The sequence below is a fragment of the Sus scrofa genome, chromosome 4 (assembly GCF_000003025.6).
Source record: "Sus scrofa isolate TJ Tabasco breed Duroc chromosome 4, Sscrofa11.1, whole genome shotgun sequence".
NCBI classification, from domain to species: Eukaryota; Metazoa; Chordata; class Mammalia; order Artiodactyla; family Suidae; genus Sus; species Sus scrofa.
Window position 1 is genome coordinate 107,891,208 of NC_010446.5, and position 14,849 is coordinate 107,906,056.

The 14,849-nt window shown below is 40.4% G+C and overlaps 1 protein-coding gene across 13 annotated transcripts in view; it reads left to right on the forward strand.

Annotated features, from left to right (window-relative positions):
• The window catches only part of ST7L (suppression of tumorigenicity 7 like), a 183,412-nt gene that overhangs the window by 69,598 nt on the left and 98,965 nt on the right, over positions 1-14,849 (forward strand). Inside the window, exon 15 of one of the 13 annotated variants that reach the window (XM_005655448.3) lies at positions 8,380-14,439. The exons of the other annotated variants lie outside the window; for them this stretch is intronic. Within the exon in view, the coding sequence (XP_005655505.1) occupies positions 8,380-8,403 (24 nt within the window). The 3' untranslated portion in view covers positions 8,404-14,439. Of the gene's footprint in view, positions 1-8,379; positions 14,440-14,849 lie in introns of those variants that run through there. 13 annotated transcript variants of the gene reach the window in all.

Sequence of the window (14,849 nt, forward strand, 5' to 3'; positions counted from 1 at the left end):
GAAATTGCTTTTTTGTGAAGCAAGGTGCTAGGGATGAATGATTTTTAGTAATCCTCACTGAGCATCAGATTTAGATAAATGGAAGGGAATGAACTAGAATGGTCAGTAATTTTAGTACCCCTTCTCCTTTTGCATAATATAAAGCTGTGTGGAATAAGACTTCCTTTTCAGCAAGTTAGGACTTTTTTTTCCCCTGATTTTTCTCTTGGCTGAGATGAAAACCTAGTCTGACATTAGACATAGAGCAATGAAAAAAATTGCATAAATCCTTGGAGATGTGGAATGTGCTGATATCAGAGCTGATACTCTCTAAGGCCAGAATTCCTGAAAAAGGAAAAATTACTTTTAAGTGGTAGGTCATTTTCTCACCTGCTTTGAAGCCTGCTGGGTTAAATATGAGAGTTCAAAGTAAGGGTAGCCAGCTAACCAATGAACTGGAATCTGATTCTCTGCTTATCTGAAAGGAGCTTCTTTATTTAAGAGCAGCCCTCTTCTTAGAGAACCAATCTTCATCTCCTCTGGACATTTTCATTTCTCTTGCAAGAAAAGCTTTCTTCTTAGTAAGCCTTGGGAAGGTGTTATTACAACAGCGAAAATACTGAAGATGGTCTTTGGGTATTTTATTTACTTCCTGATAAATTCAGGCTTGTGGCACGTGATTTTAGTGCTTTGAATTCATAAGTGTGTTTGAATATAAAAATCCCTAGTTGGGTTTTAACTAAATAGGGCAGCCTTTGTAATGTTGGCAGAAAAGGTATTATGGGTAAAGGCAGAAATCAAAAAGATTCCCAAATAAATTGTTTCACTAAGTTAAAACATGGTTAAAATTTGTTTCACTGAACACACTGTAGCAGTGCTGGGGTGGGAATGGGCCCTGTTTCCACATATTTCTACTAATCTTTATGTGGGAAAATCTGGTTGGACATGCCAGTGATGAATTTCTGAGCAACTCATAATTGGCTGGCTCCACTGTAACTAGGGCCTAACAATCTGCTTGATTAATTCTTTAAGGACTACATTAGCCAAGTTGCATGATTTCCAAAGATATAGAAGGTCAGATGTTACACTAACAAAAGACCGCTCTACAGAATGTCTCGCTGGGATTTCTTAAGCCCCTTCCCAAAAATAATTAACATTTTTCTCCCCAAATTACATTTTTAAAAATAATAAGCAGATATAAATGCCAAGTGTCTTTTACTGAATAGTAACCAGAACTTTTGAGACAGTTTGTCCATAATTATCATTTTTTCAAGGGCAAATTTGTCTTCATAACTAGGAGAATTGATAGGCAATTATAACCATATTGATATATATCAGAAGAAAAAAACATTTTTTAAAGTTCCTAATTTTCCATTTTATGACATGAAATCTGTTTATAGGTGAAAAAATTTTTTTATATTCTGCATCTGACTTTATTGATACTGAAAACTTATATGAGAGTTGCGTTCTTCTTTATTATGTAGGGCCTCATTCATAAGTTAAACTGACAATTAAAATGTTTCTTCACTTTATTTGAAAATGGATTATTTTCCAAAGCTGTGAGACTTCTCTAGTTCCTAAGAACTGATACAGTTTTTAAAATATTTTGGGAGTTCCCATTGTGGCTCAGTGGAAATGAATTTGACTAGCATCCATGAGGACACAGGTTCAATCCCTGGCCTCACTCAGTGGGTTAAGGATCCAGTGTTGCCATGAGCTGTAGTGTAGGTTGAAGATGCGGCGCAGATCCCTTGTGGCTGTGGCTGTGGCTGTGGCATAGGCCAGCAGCTGAAGCTCCAATTCAACCCCTAGTCTGGGAACCTCCATATTATGTGGGTGTGGCCCTCAAAAGATGAAAAAAAATTTTTTTGGATTGTAACTAATATTTATATTTATATTTCTGTAAAATCTTATTCTGTAACCATGCTATTTCCATAGTAATATATCTGAGGCATTTCCCAGAGACTATCCTGTTAATAAAATGAACCTATTGTGACAGTTCAAAAATTTTAAATGTTTACAATTTTGCTCCATTTTTAGTGCTGCTAAAGTCTTTATTTGGGTAATCCAACATTTTCCAATTTTGATTTTCTTACCTGCAATAACGAGAGAAAAGTTGTCCTCAACTTTTTATAAGAGTAATTTCTCATGCTGCATCTTCATTGTTCGCTTTCAAAAAGAACCAGGGTTAGAAATTTATGAAATTGCTAATCTCCTTCTTTATCCAAATCTTCTAAGTAGTAAACTCTAAAGAATAAAAGTTAGGACAATGTACTTTTCAATGCATGTCTATATCCCTGCCCCAGGATTTAATTCAATTTTGAAGTTTATGGAAAGCTCCCTCTTTCCCTATTAACATGTGCCTGACAAGTATGAAGCTCACAAAAGCGTTCCTTGAATTTATTTGGCAGTATATTTAATCAACTTTTCCCCTTCAAAGTGAAAGTCTCAATGCCAAAGTCTAGGATATCCTGTCACTAACTGCTACTAATATATTTATTGTTGCTCATTAGCAGTTGAGTCAGATGGGCTGTATAGTTTTCAGAAGAGCTGTGCCTAAATATTACTGTAAATCACTCATTCCAAACTCATTACATTAGTGGTATTAGAATTCATATTAGGAAAACTACTTATTTTTGTTTTAGAAAACATCTTCATGTTTTGCAGAGCCAGCAAAGTCCTCTAAATGGAGAAAATAATGGGATACAGAGGAAAATTAAAATCTTAAGTGATAGTTATTTTAGCTTTTTTGACTGGAATTTTGCTCATTCCCCCACTAATCAATTTAATATGCAAAAGAACTAAATTAGGACAACTACTTAAATATATTACAGTTCTAAACCAAGAGTAATATGGACTTCATTAGTTTTCTTTTTTTTCTTTTAAGAGTTTATACTTTGGAGTTCCCATCGTGGTACAGCAGAAATGAATCCGACTAGGAACCATGAGGTTGGGGGTTCGACCCCTGGCCTTGCTCAGTGGGTTATGGATCCGGTGTTGCCATGAGGTGTTGTGTAGATCGCAGATGCGGCTTGGATCTGGCATTGCTATGGCTCTGGTGTAGGCTGATGGCAACAGTTCTGATTAGACCGCTAGCCTGGGAACCTCCATATGCTGCAGGTTCGGCCCCAAAAAGACATTAAAAAAAGAGAGAGGAGTTCCTGTCGTGGCGCAGTGGTTAACGAATCCGACTAGGAACCATGAGGTTGCGGGTTCGGTCCCTGCCCTTGCTCAGTGGGTTAACGATCCGGCGTTGCCGTGAGCTGTGGTGTAGGTTGCAGACGAGGCTCGGATCCCGAGTTGCTGTGGCTCTGGCGTAGGCCGGTGGCTACAGCTCCGATTCAACCCCTAGCCTGGGAACCTCCATATGCCGCGGGAGCGGCCCAAGAAATAGCAACAACAACAACAACAACAAAAGACAAAAAAAGACAAAAAAAAAAAAAAAGAGAGAGAGAGAGGGTTTATGCTTATATTCTCATTTATTCTTACCAGAGGCATTGGAGGACAGATTGTGATCTTCCAATATAATAAATGAGGGAGTTTGAGCCATTAGAGTTAAGAGAGTTCTTTTTTAGATTGCAGAAATACTTACTGCAAAGACATAAGTAGACATATAAACTACCTGGAGAATTCCTCATAGTATACACCTATTTTATGATCTCTGTGATGTTTTAAAATGAAGAATGTACATTTGCTTTTCTGTTTGATTGACTCTAATTTCATTCCTCTTTTTGCTGGTAAGCCACTTAAGACAGAATGCTGTTTGGTCTATTACATGGTCATTTGTTAGGATTCAGAGGGAAATTAACTCTCTGAAATGATCAAAAAAAAAAGTTTTAATATAAAGTACAAATGTATATCTTATGTTTCAACAGTACTCTTTTTTCAAAATCAAAGATGAAATTTATGAAGAATTGTGAGGGGAAGTTTAGCTGAACAGAATAAATTTTTGGTACTTCTAGTGGTTGAAACAATACATAGGAAACTTTGATGTATTCTTTTTTTTTTTTTTGTCTTTTTGTCTTTTTAGGGCCACACCCATGGCATATGGAAGTTCCGACACTAGGGGTTGAATCAGAACTGTGGCTGCTGGCCGACACCACAGCTCACAGCAACACTGGATCCTTAAACCCACTGAGCAAGGACAAGGATTGAACCCATGTCCTCATGGATACCAGTTGGGTTCGTTATGTTGAGCCACAAAGGGAACTCCTGGTGTGTTCCTTAATGCTGATGAGGCCTCAGTAAAAGATTGTTAGTAGTATTCTATCTGACTTGGAGGAAAAAATAGTCTCTCTTAGTTCTGTAGTAATATTAAGATGGCTTTAGATCCATCTCAACAGCTCTTTTAAGAAAAGAAATGATTTGGGCTTCAGGTGATGCTGAACAAAATTATGAGAACTGATATTCAGGGAATTTAGACCACATAATCACCCTTTAACCTCATCCTGTAATTTCAAGCATTCTGGAAATGAAAAGTATATATGCTATTCCAAGTGTAGAAAAGGGCTGTATCCCATTGAGGACCCTTGCATATTATAAATAGGATATATAGAGAAAGAAACAGTTTGGGGAAGAACTTAAGAAGGGAACATGTTCTCATACTCTTTGTTAGGAACATGCCAACTCTTGTTTTCATCTATTCAATATGCTGGAGTCTCAGTTTCTTTCTGAAGCCAGAATTCAAGCTTTTGCTCTCAGGTAGCAGCAGCTTTACAATTAAATTTTAATCCCTCAGTGTTGTTAAACTCCTGTCTAGAGTATAGCCACAGCTATTCTTGGCAGGCAAATACATTGCTGTTTTTCCTTCAGACACAGTGAGATAGAAGAATGTTCTCTGGCTTGGGCGTGGATGAACCACTTTACTAATCTTATACATAATTCATCCTTGGTTGCTGGGGTATTCAAAGTTGAAACTTTGCCCTCTGATAAAATTCAAATGGATTTTTTATTTACTTGACTCTGATCCCTTTGGGAGTTAGCCCTTATTAGGTGCCCAGGGATTCTAATTCAACAAAGCCCTAGCTGTGTGGACTTTTTTTATTAATTTGCTCTTGGTGTATTTTAGCTTTTGTAATTCTGCATTAAAAAACAAAAAACAAAAAAAAAAAACACACATAAAAACCCGGCCCTGGAACATGCACTTCAGTGTCCTGGATACCCTGAAAAGACTCTTCTTTCAGTATTGGCTTATTGAATAAAAGACTCCAGTAGGGCTTATCTTAATTTGTTTTCAGAGGTTTTTTTTGTTTGGTTTTGCTTTTTACAGAGCTTCAGCATTTAAAAACATGTTAACTATTGTTCTATATATACTATAGTATGGTAATGATTATCCCATAATATATTGTAAGTTTTTGATGTTTGAATTCATTGTATTAAGTTGTTATTATAAATGGAGTTCCCGTCAAGGTGCAGGGGAAATGAATCCAACTAGGAACCATGAGGGTGGAGGTTCCATCCCTGGCCTTGCTCAGTGGGTTAAGGATCTGGCATTGCAGTGAGCTGTGGTGTAGGTTGCAGATGCGGCTCTGACCCTACGTTGCTGTGGTTGTGGCTGACAGCTGTAGCTCCAATTGGACCCCTAGCCTGGGAACCTCCATATGCTGCAGCTGCAGTCCCAAAAAGCAAAATAAATAAATAAATAAAATATAAATAAAAAATAAAAATTAAAAATTGTTGCAATTCTCACCTTAAAAAAAAGTTGTTACTACTAATGAATTTGTTCATTCAATGAACAGATTTTTATTGGGTACCTTTCTGAAATATAAAATGCAATCCCTGTTCACAAGTAACTCATAATCTAATAATAGGGGGGTTAAGGTAGGCAAAAGATGTATTAGTATAAGACAGGGTTACTGCCACAACAGTAGATTAGTTCATCCTTGCGTATTTATTCATTTGACTAGAAGTGACTGATGAATTATTTTCACATGCCTCACATAAGATTTTGTGACCCAAAAAAGTTGATCTAGACTCATAGAGGCTTTTTTCCTTTTAGAAGAATTTGATTAGGATTCCTTTCAGCCAAATGAGAGGAAATAGAAAGTCTCTTTATTTTATTTCTCTTTTATATCTTCTCATTCCTAATAATGACAGATTAATAAGGGCCAGGGACCATCCTGGTTTAGTAAATGAAACACTATAATGTTTTGGTGAAGCAGAATGGGACAGCCAAGAGTTAGCACTAAAATTATGTGCCTGTGTGGACATGTGAGAAAGAAAGGGAAAGACTTCTCAGAATTTCCCAGAGCTCACTGTTAAGGTCAATGCTGTACCCTGCAGTCACTGATTCTGAAAATAGAATAGGTCAATTAAGAAAAAGAATAAAAGGATATTAGGTTAAGGTACTAAAATAAGCTGCCTTTTCCCTCTCTTCCAAGGGGAGTTTTGCTGACCAATTCTCAATCCTAGACAATTCTACCTTTTTAAAACGGGAATTACCAAGATTTTCTTTCTAATCAACTGAAAACAACTTCCTGTCTTTATTGGACTCAGTCAAATATATGTACTAATTGGATCATTGGGGATATAACCTTGAAATACATATTAAAATTTTTTTTAAATAGGCACAGAACCTGTCCTTGGAATTTACACTGTTGGGCATGTAATCAATAATATGGTAAAGTGATGAAAGTGTATTGAGTAAAATAGTAGGTCCAAGGTTGTACTAGAGGGTTGGAGAGTATACTTATTTAACTCTGTGTGGCAGCAGAAAAAGTGGGATGATTTGAACAAAGATTTAGATGCAGATGACAGCAGATCAGCCTTTGGAGTTTACTGGTAACTGTAACTTCTCTAGCAATTTATTTGAGCTTGCACTATCTACTGAAATAAACAGAAACTATTACTCTTTGCTATGTGAACAGAACATACATCTCCAAATAGTGAGTTAGATGATGACAATTCAGAAGTCTGATTTGTAACATGCTGCTAAAGAGGCACATTCATATTTCTAGTTCGTGAGGAGTCCACTGTCTTGCATTCACCTGCACTTCTGTTTATACTAGGCTTCGTCTGCTAACATTAGGTCTCTAGGGAAAGACTTAAGTAAACTCCAGGCCCCCTGAGTTTCTATGAACTACCTCCTGCTCCCATACAACTTTGATGAAGATAGCGAACATATTTATTTTTTAAAAAAACACTTCATCTTTCAGATGGCAGTGAGAGTAATGATAACTCATTTGGCCTTAAGTTCTGTATTGAATTATTTTTTAAAAAATTGCTTTTGAGCAGTAACTTTTCTCTGGTTGCTTAACCAGTCATACAAGTTGAGACTTCTGTCTCTATGCCTATTTTATAATAGCTGCTCTGGGAGAACAGATGAAAAATAATAAGTCAGTTTGATACCTTATGAGTATTAAAATCCTTTCCATTCAGAAATGTAAATAAAATAACCAGCATGAGCAATCAGCTTATGTCAGATTCCATGGGTTTATGTTACATAGGGAAATTATAGTGCAACCTGAAACATGCTTCGTAATGAATTCATAGTGGTGTCACAGTTGAATGTAAACCCTGGAGCTTTTCTATTGTGAAGGTTTTCAGAAATCACCTTTTATAAACTACCTAGGAGAGGAGGGAAAAACTAAGATGATACCAACAAATGCTATCACTGTTAAGTAGCTGCCTCCCTTCCAGAGGCAAAACTAAGTTGTACCAGTTAAGTAAAGCAGAAACAGGATACTGCTCACCTTTGGGCTTATTCATTGTTCATAAATATAATTTATATATATATATATATATACATTTCAATATTCTGTTTCTGAAAGTGGTACCAGGAAAGTGCTCTGGAAGAACGGGTGGTTTTTGTCCTTAGGGAATTTCATTTAGGAAGCAGGACAGAAGCCCTATAAATAGCTGCTTTTGCCTTCAACAATGCAAAGAAGCCAGAGACCTAATTCGAAGTTATGAAATTGGAATTTATCTTGTCTTTGGCTGTTGCTCTGGCAGCCTGTAGTACAGCAGAACTATCCTCTGACTTATTAGTGAACTGATTTTACAGTCCCTAAAGCTCTTTTGTAGCTCCCCTCCTATTCACTATGATGAATGTACTATAGCCTCAGAAGTCCAGTATGCCAAACAGGATACAAGGGACCATTCAAGTTTTAAGTTTGGGAGTCAGGGAAAGAAACATGTTATTTTCTATTTTGAAGACTTCCTTTTTTACATTCTAATTTCTTAAGAGTTTGCCTAGATTTATGCCAGGGTTTGTGCCTGTAAGCCTATATTAAATGCATCACAGTTCTGGATGAGATATTCGATATCTCTCATTTAGCCCAGAATTGCAAATGATAGGGAGCTGTAGTTATGGTACTTAGCATTTTGGGGGGCTTTACAGCGTAGCTCTCTTCCAGTCCCTATATCTGTAACAAATGGGCTCATCTTTGTGTTTTCCCATAGGTGCCCTGGTGTTTACTGACATAGGTCAAGATGCTGTGTGGCTCTACAGGAGACTGAGCCATTTGACAGTCTGGGCACATGCAGTCACCTCACATTGTTTAAGCCCTGATCTCAGCATTCTAATTTCTTTGTATTCCCCAGTGTATATAATATGTACTCGCTTGAAATTCCTTATATATTGCTTGCATATTCTTCTAAGTTTCAGCATAAACTAGTTCCTTCTATTTAGAATGCCTTCCTCTGACTGCTCTCAACCAGGACATACCTCATCTTTTAAAAATCCAGCTCGGTGAGTTCCTGCTGTGGCACAGCAGGTTAAGGACCCACCATTGTCTCTGTGGTGGTGAGGGTTTGATCCCCAGCCTGGAGCAGTGAGTTAAGGATCTGGTGTTGCCACAGCTGTGATGTAGGTCACAGCTACAGCTTGGATTCAGTCCCTGGCCTGAGAACTTCCATATGCCATGGGTTCGGCCAAAAAAGAAAAAAAAATAAAAGCCAGCTCAAAAGCCACTAGCTAGGAGCTCTTGTTGTGGCTCAGCAGGCTAAGAACCCACCATAGTGTCCATGAGAATTCAGGTTCTATCCCTGGCCTTGTTCAGTGAGTTAAGGATCCAGTGTTGCAGCAAGCTGTGGTGTAAGTCACAGATGCGGCTTGGCTCCTGCACTGCTGTGGCTGTGGCATAGGTTGGCAGCCGGAGCTCTGATTTCACTCCTAGCCCGGGAACTTCTATATGCCGCAGGTACAGCCCTAAAAAGAAAGGAAAAAAAAAAAAAAAAAAAAAAGTGCCACCTCCTATAGAAAGCCCGATTAATCTTATTCACCTGATTCCTTTATTCTAAGACTTGTTTCTTAGTCTGTTACTTAAAATGTTTTGTCTCTTTGTAATTGTTGCTTGTATTCATTGTCACCCAGCAAGCTTAATGATATAGAAATGATGTTCCTCTTCCATCCCCCTGTCTTTGTATATTATATACAAACACTTTGAAGGCCTGCTAGCAACCTTTTCACTTTCTCCCAAGTTCTAGTCCACCTTCCATATCCTTTCCCTTTATTCATAGTTACTTTCCTGGAGAAACAGGGCATGTGTTCAGGGTTTGGCCTCCTCCTCAGCATGTGTGTGGCAGCCTGCTGAATAGGTCCCTACAATTGGGAAGGATTTAACCCTTTGGTTTGACACTCTCTGCATTCTATTCATACACCTTCAAGAAGTTGATGTGAGACCCAAAGTAGGGAAATTTCCACTGAAAGCCAAGTTAGCTTTTTCCTTCCTTTTTATACAAGACCTCTGAAGCTGCTGTCGTCAGCAGCTCACCCGACACTCTCCTGCTCTGCCTCTTTTCCAGGAGTCAGGGTTAGTTTAAGAAAAAGCCTCTTGCTAGAAGCCATGACCTCGTACTTTTATCCCCTCCATCTGGTGTGCGGCCTCATGGGGCTGTGCTGCTATGCAGGAGGTGAGCAATGGAATTCTTTAGATGATGACTTCTGAGCCCACATGCGGAGGCAGTGGGGGTGGGAAGCAGGGAGAACAGTGAGAGCCAAGATCGATAGACCAAAAAGTAAAGATTTGTTCTATGAGAAATCCTAACTATAGGTAGACTGTTGGCATGAAGTGTTCTTCCCTTGATCAAGTGGGGGCCCAGAGCTGCAGCATCCCAGATCTGTGATTGATGAACATTGTGTTCCTGCACTTTTCCCTCCTGCCTTCACGGTTGGGGTGCAGGAGTGGGATAGGTGGGGTGTGTGAGGGCTTATGCTGTCTCTACTGGAATGCATTCCAGGGTTGAACAGGGAAGGGTTCCCCTTGTTCACATCATCTCTTGGAGCTGCTTTGTCTCACTGTCTCGGACCTAAACAGAAGTCCGGATTTTGAATGAGGAGGGGAGGAGGGGTTGAGAGCAGCAAAAGTTTTTGATCAAGTGAAAATCTGTTGTCTGCCTCATCTTGCAGGGGTTTCTCTGCAGGGTAGATACTCCTTGCCTTGGTGTAGATAAATTGCTTGTCTTGGCTAGAGGACCTTTACTAGGCTGTTAGTAGGCATCTGGCCTGGGATAGGACAGTTTGTTAGCACTTTCATTCCCTATTCTTATTTTCCTAGCACAGGGGTTGACAGCATTTTTAAAAAGATTGAAGTCTCAAAGGAAATTCTGATATATACTTTAAAAGCCCCAAACCTCAATAACTTCCTCTCATAGCTTCTCATGACTATTTCAGCTCTGTCTATACATTTAACATCACTTTAAAAGGACTAGATAAACAAAAAAAATTTCAAGTGTTAGTCTGAAGAAGAAAAAAGAAACAATTAAGAGCCGGAGCTGATTAAATATGGACTACTTCGTATAGTGATCATTTGGTGGTGGTGGCATTAATGGCAGAAATGGCCAAAAGGGGATTCATTGGTGAGGTTATGGAAGGCCTAAGATGTTCCTTTTGTCAATTCTGCTCATATAAACTCTCCTAGGATATTTTGTATCAGTTTCTGTTCTAAAGGTGCTGCGATTTTGGTGCCTCCAGCCCTAGGCATCCTCAGTCTTTGAGGAGAACACATAGGATTTGAAGTCAGAAGCCCTTGCCTTGAGTTCTGGCTGAGCCACTCAGTATCCACAGGACTTTGGACAAATGACAGAGCCTCTCTGAGTGGCATCTGTGCAATGAGCGTAACTCCTAGTTCACAGGGTTGGTGAGACAATTACATATAAGCTAAAGCGTTTGTACGTGAAAAACCTTTTTATAAACATCGCAGTTATTCTTGGGGGAGCCCCACCTTGAAAGTTGTCCAATAGAACAGCTGTGGGTTAAACTGTCTTCCGTTTTTATTCAGTTTAGTTTTTCTTTTTTCTTTTTTTTTTGTCTTTTTGCTATTTCTTGGGCCGCTCTCGCGGCATATGGAGGTTCCCAGGCTAGGGGTCCAATCGGAGCTATAGCTGCCAGCCTACACCAGAGCCACATCAACGCAGGATCCGAGCCTCGTCTGCGACCTACACCACAGCTCACGGCAACGCCGGATCGTTAACCCACTGAGCAAGGGCAGGGATCGAACCCGCAACCTCATCGTTCCTAGTTGGATTTGTTAACCACTGCGCCACGACAGGAACTCCCAGTTTAGTTTTTCTGTTTGGTCAAGTCTGTTTACAAGGGCTGGTGGTGCTGAAGTACAGTCACCAGATTTCAGCTTCTTTTCACCAAAAAAAAAAAAAAGGGAACTCCCATGTCCAGCAGTTCCATCCATAGACTCATTGGCAGAAAAAAGTGAGCAAAGACAAATTTTAAGATTAGATTAGGGGACAAAGAGGAGAATGCTTACCTTGCTTTCTCAAATTCAGGATGGCTAAAACATTGTGAGGAATAACCACAAAGCTGGTCAGAGGCCATTTGAGCCATAAGCAGGAAGTGGGAAAATGCACCTATAAACTCCCTCTCTTCTATCCCTTTGACCTTTGGCGCCGGGGACAGGCATATTACTGATATGGCCTGAAACCTGCCAATCACCACCTTCTGGGAAAGCTCAGCCTGGTGCAGCAACTGTTAACATATTTACTCTAGCAGAGCCACTTCTTGTTCCCCTCTCATGCCTTTCTCTGGAACCCAAAGGTATCCTGTGTTCTAACCTAGTAAGAGTTAAAAACAACAGCAGGTCATGAGCAGCAGGCTTGGTAATCATACCTCATGCAGTGACAGGAGACTGCCTGCTCATCCACGGCACACAGGGCCTGAATTGTACTCTCTCCAGCGTGAAGCAGCCATGAGAGTTCTATGGGCTCAGCTACTCTGCTTGGGAGGGAATTGTCTACTGTTGTTCTCTTCTCTCCGTGCCCTTTCTGTATCCTTCCCCTGCCACCTCCCACAGGAGTACCAGTCCCCAAACCGAACAGCTGTTTGCATGTTGATAAGGATTTTTTTTTTTTCTTCTTTTTAGGGCTGCACCTGTGGCCTTTATGGAAGTTCCCATGCAAATCGGAGCTACAGATGCTGGCCTGTGTCACAGCCACAGTAACACCAGATCTGAGCTGCATCTACAGCTTGAGGCAACGCCTGATTAACCCACTGAGCAAGGCAAGGTATCCTTGTGGATACCAGTCATATTTTTAACCCACTGAGCTACAACAGGAACGCCCAGTTGATACCTTTTAAATATTCCTTGGTTATAGCTAAACCCTTGTTGTTGGTATGACTTTTGAAGTTTTTGATTGACATCTAGTGGGGTTTTGGTTTTTTGTCTTTTTAGGGCCGCACCCATGCCATATGGAGGTTTCCAGGCTAGGGGTCTAAGGAGAGCTACAGCTGCCAGCCTACACCACAGCCACAGCAACGCCAGATCCAAGCCATGTCTGCAACCTACACTGCAGCTTATGGCAATGCTGGATTCTTAACCCACTGAGTGAGGTCAGGGATTGAACCCTCTTCCTAATGGATACTAGTTGGGTTTGTTTCCACTGAGCCAGGATGGGAACTCCTTTTATTCTTTTTTATTGCTGGGAGGAAGAAGGATAACTAGAACACTTATGCAGCCTGAGAGAACCTATTTATATGTCCATGTGTGTATATATATTCTCACGGATGTGCAGAGACGGACAAGGAAGGCAAGGGGTGAAAAGGAGGCATCTCTTTCTTGTTTTCTAACATTGCTTCAAAGATGCCCAACCCCCATAGTAGCAAGCAGTTCCCAAGTGGAGGGTGGGGGCAGAGGCCTCCACCAAGGCCATCAATAACCAGGTGTGAGCTACAGGTCTCTGTGTAATGTGAAGCTCTCCCGTATTTCATTTCTGCACCCAGGGGGAGGCTCTGCAGGATTGCTTACGGAGAGCTCTGTGTCTGGCACCTCTCTCCACAAGGCCCAGGCGCCCAGGGTCCCACCGACCTGCCCAGGAATGCATTACATTGTTCTCTGGTGCTGTAATTTGGCTGCAGGAGCCAGGCCGACGGCCTCCCAGGGATGAGAAACATACTCTCCCTGGCATCCTCCCTTGGGCTTCTGCCGTATGACCACTGAGGGCATTTAAATACAACTCAGAGAGGCTGAGAGAAAAAAATCCTTATTATCTTTTTTCTATTAAGCTATGTAGAAACCCATTCTGAGCATTTGGCAAAGGACTTAATGGTTAGTATGCTTGCTAAGAGAGGTGAGAGAAAGGAGAAGAAATTACTTTCTGTAACAGGGAGGAAGAGAAATGAGGCAGTGAGTAGTCATGAGTCAGACTTACAAGACTTTTTGCAAGCAGACTGTCAGGACCAGGCAATGCTTGATTCTTTTAAATAATCTTAAATCCCTGATTTCATTTTTCCAGCGTCACTCTAAGGAAGAGTATGGATTCTTGCTATTATTCAAGGCTAGCAATAAGTTGGCTCTTATCTACTGGTCTGTATGGGGTTTTTTTGTTTTGTTTTGTTTGTCTTTTTTTATGGTGGCACCTGCAGCATATGGAGGTTCCCAGGCTAGGAGTCTAATCAGAGCTGTTACCAGGGCCATAGCAATGCCAGATCCGAGCTCTGTCTGTGACCTACACCACAGCTCACGGCAACACCGGATCCTTAACCCACTGAGCAAGGCCAGGTATCGAACCTGCAACCTCATGGTTCCTAGTCACATTTGTTTCCACTGCGTCATGATGGGAACTCCTACCGGGCTGTGTTAAAGCTGACATTCTTACTCTTATATAAGAGAAATTGGCTATAGGATGTGCAGCTGAGGTACTTAAATCATGTGTCTTCTCTAAAAGATTCTAAAATCCTTAAAGGATACTGTTTTTTTGTTTTTTTTTTGTTTTTTTTCCATTAAGGATACTGTCTTTTAAGTTAATCTTGTGTCCAAGTAGCATTTTTGCAATGCATTTTACCTAAATATTAATCGTTAAAAGAAATGAAGACCAACAGGAAGGAGTTGAAGAGAGGGGGCATGCTAAGAGACTCCTGATCTGAAGGACAAACGGCTATGAGGGCTATGAGATAGACCGTCGGGGAGGGGTGGGGGGCGTGGAAGTTAGAGGCAGTGAGTGGCAGCAAAACTAAATGGAGCCCTGACTGTACCAAATAAAGTTCTCATTTTGCTGTGTGTTCCAAATAAATTAGTTTCTGTTTGTATAGTACAGAATGGATGCCAGTTGTCTAAAGCCAGTCGGAATGCAGAGACAAGCTAAAGAATAAGAGGAAAAATTGTTTGGCCATTACTCCTTTTAGGAGCCACATAGCCTAAGAACCGTAAGTGGCAGGGCTTACATGGACTTCTTTTCTCTCACTATCGACCTCACTTTTCACACTTCTCACACTCTGGACAGTTTGCTCTTCCCTTAACCATTTATAGGAAATTGTAAAACTTTAAGTCTTTATGAACTAGAATTTGGACCTCAGGGAAAAGCACAGAGCAGCATGAGGTGCCAGAAGAGGCCCACTTCCTTGCATAGGATAAAAACCGAAAAAGAATAATAGAGCACAGGTAGACTTAGCTCAGGTTGATTTCCCATGGAAAGCCTATCAT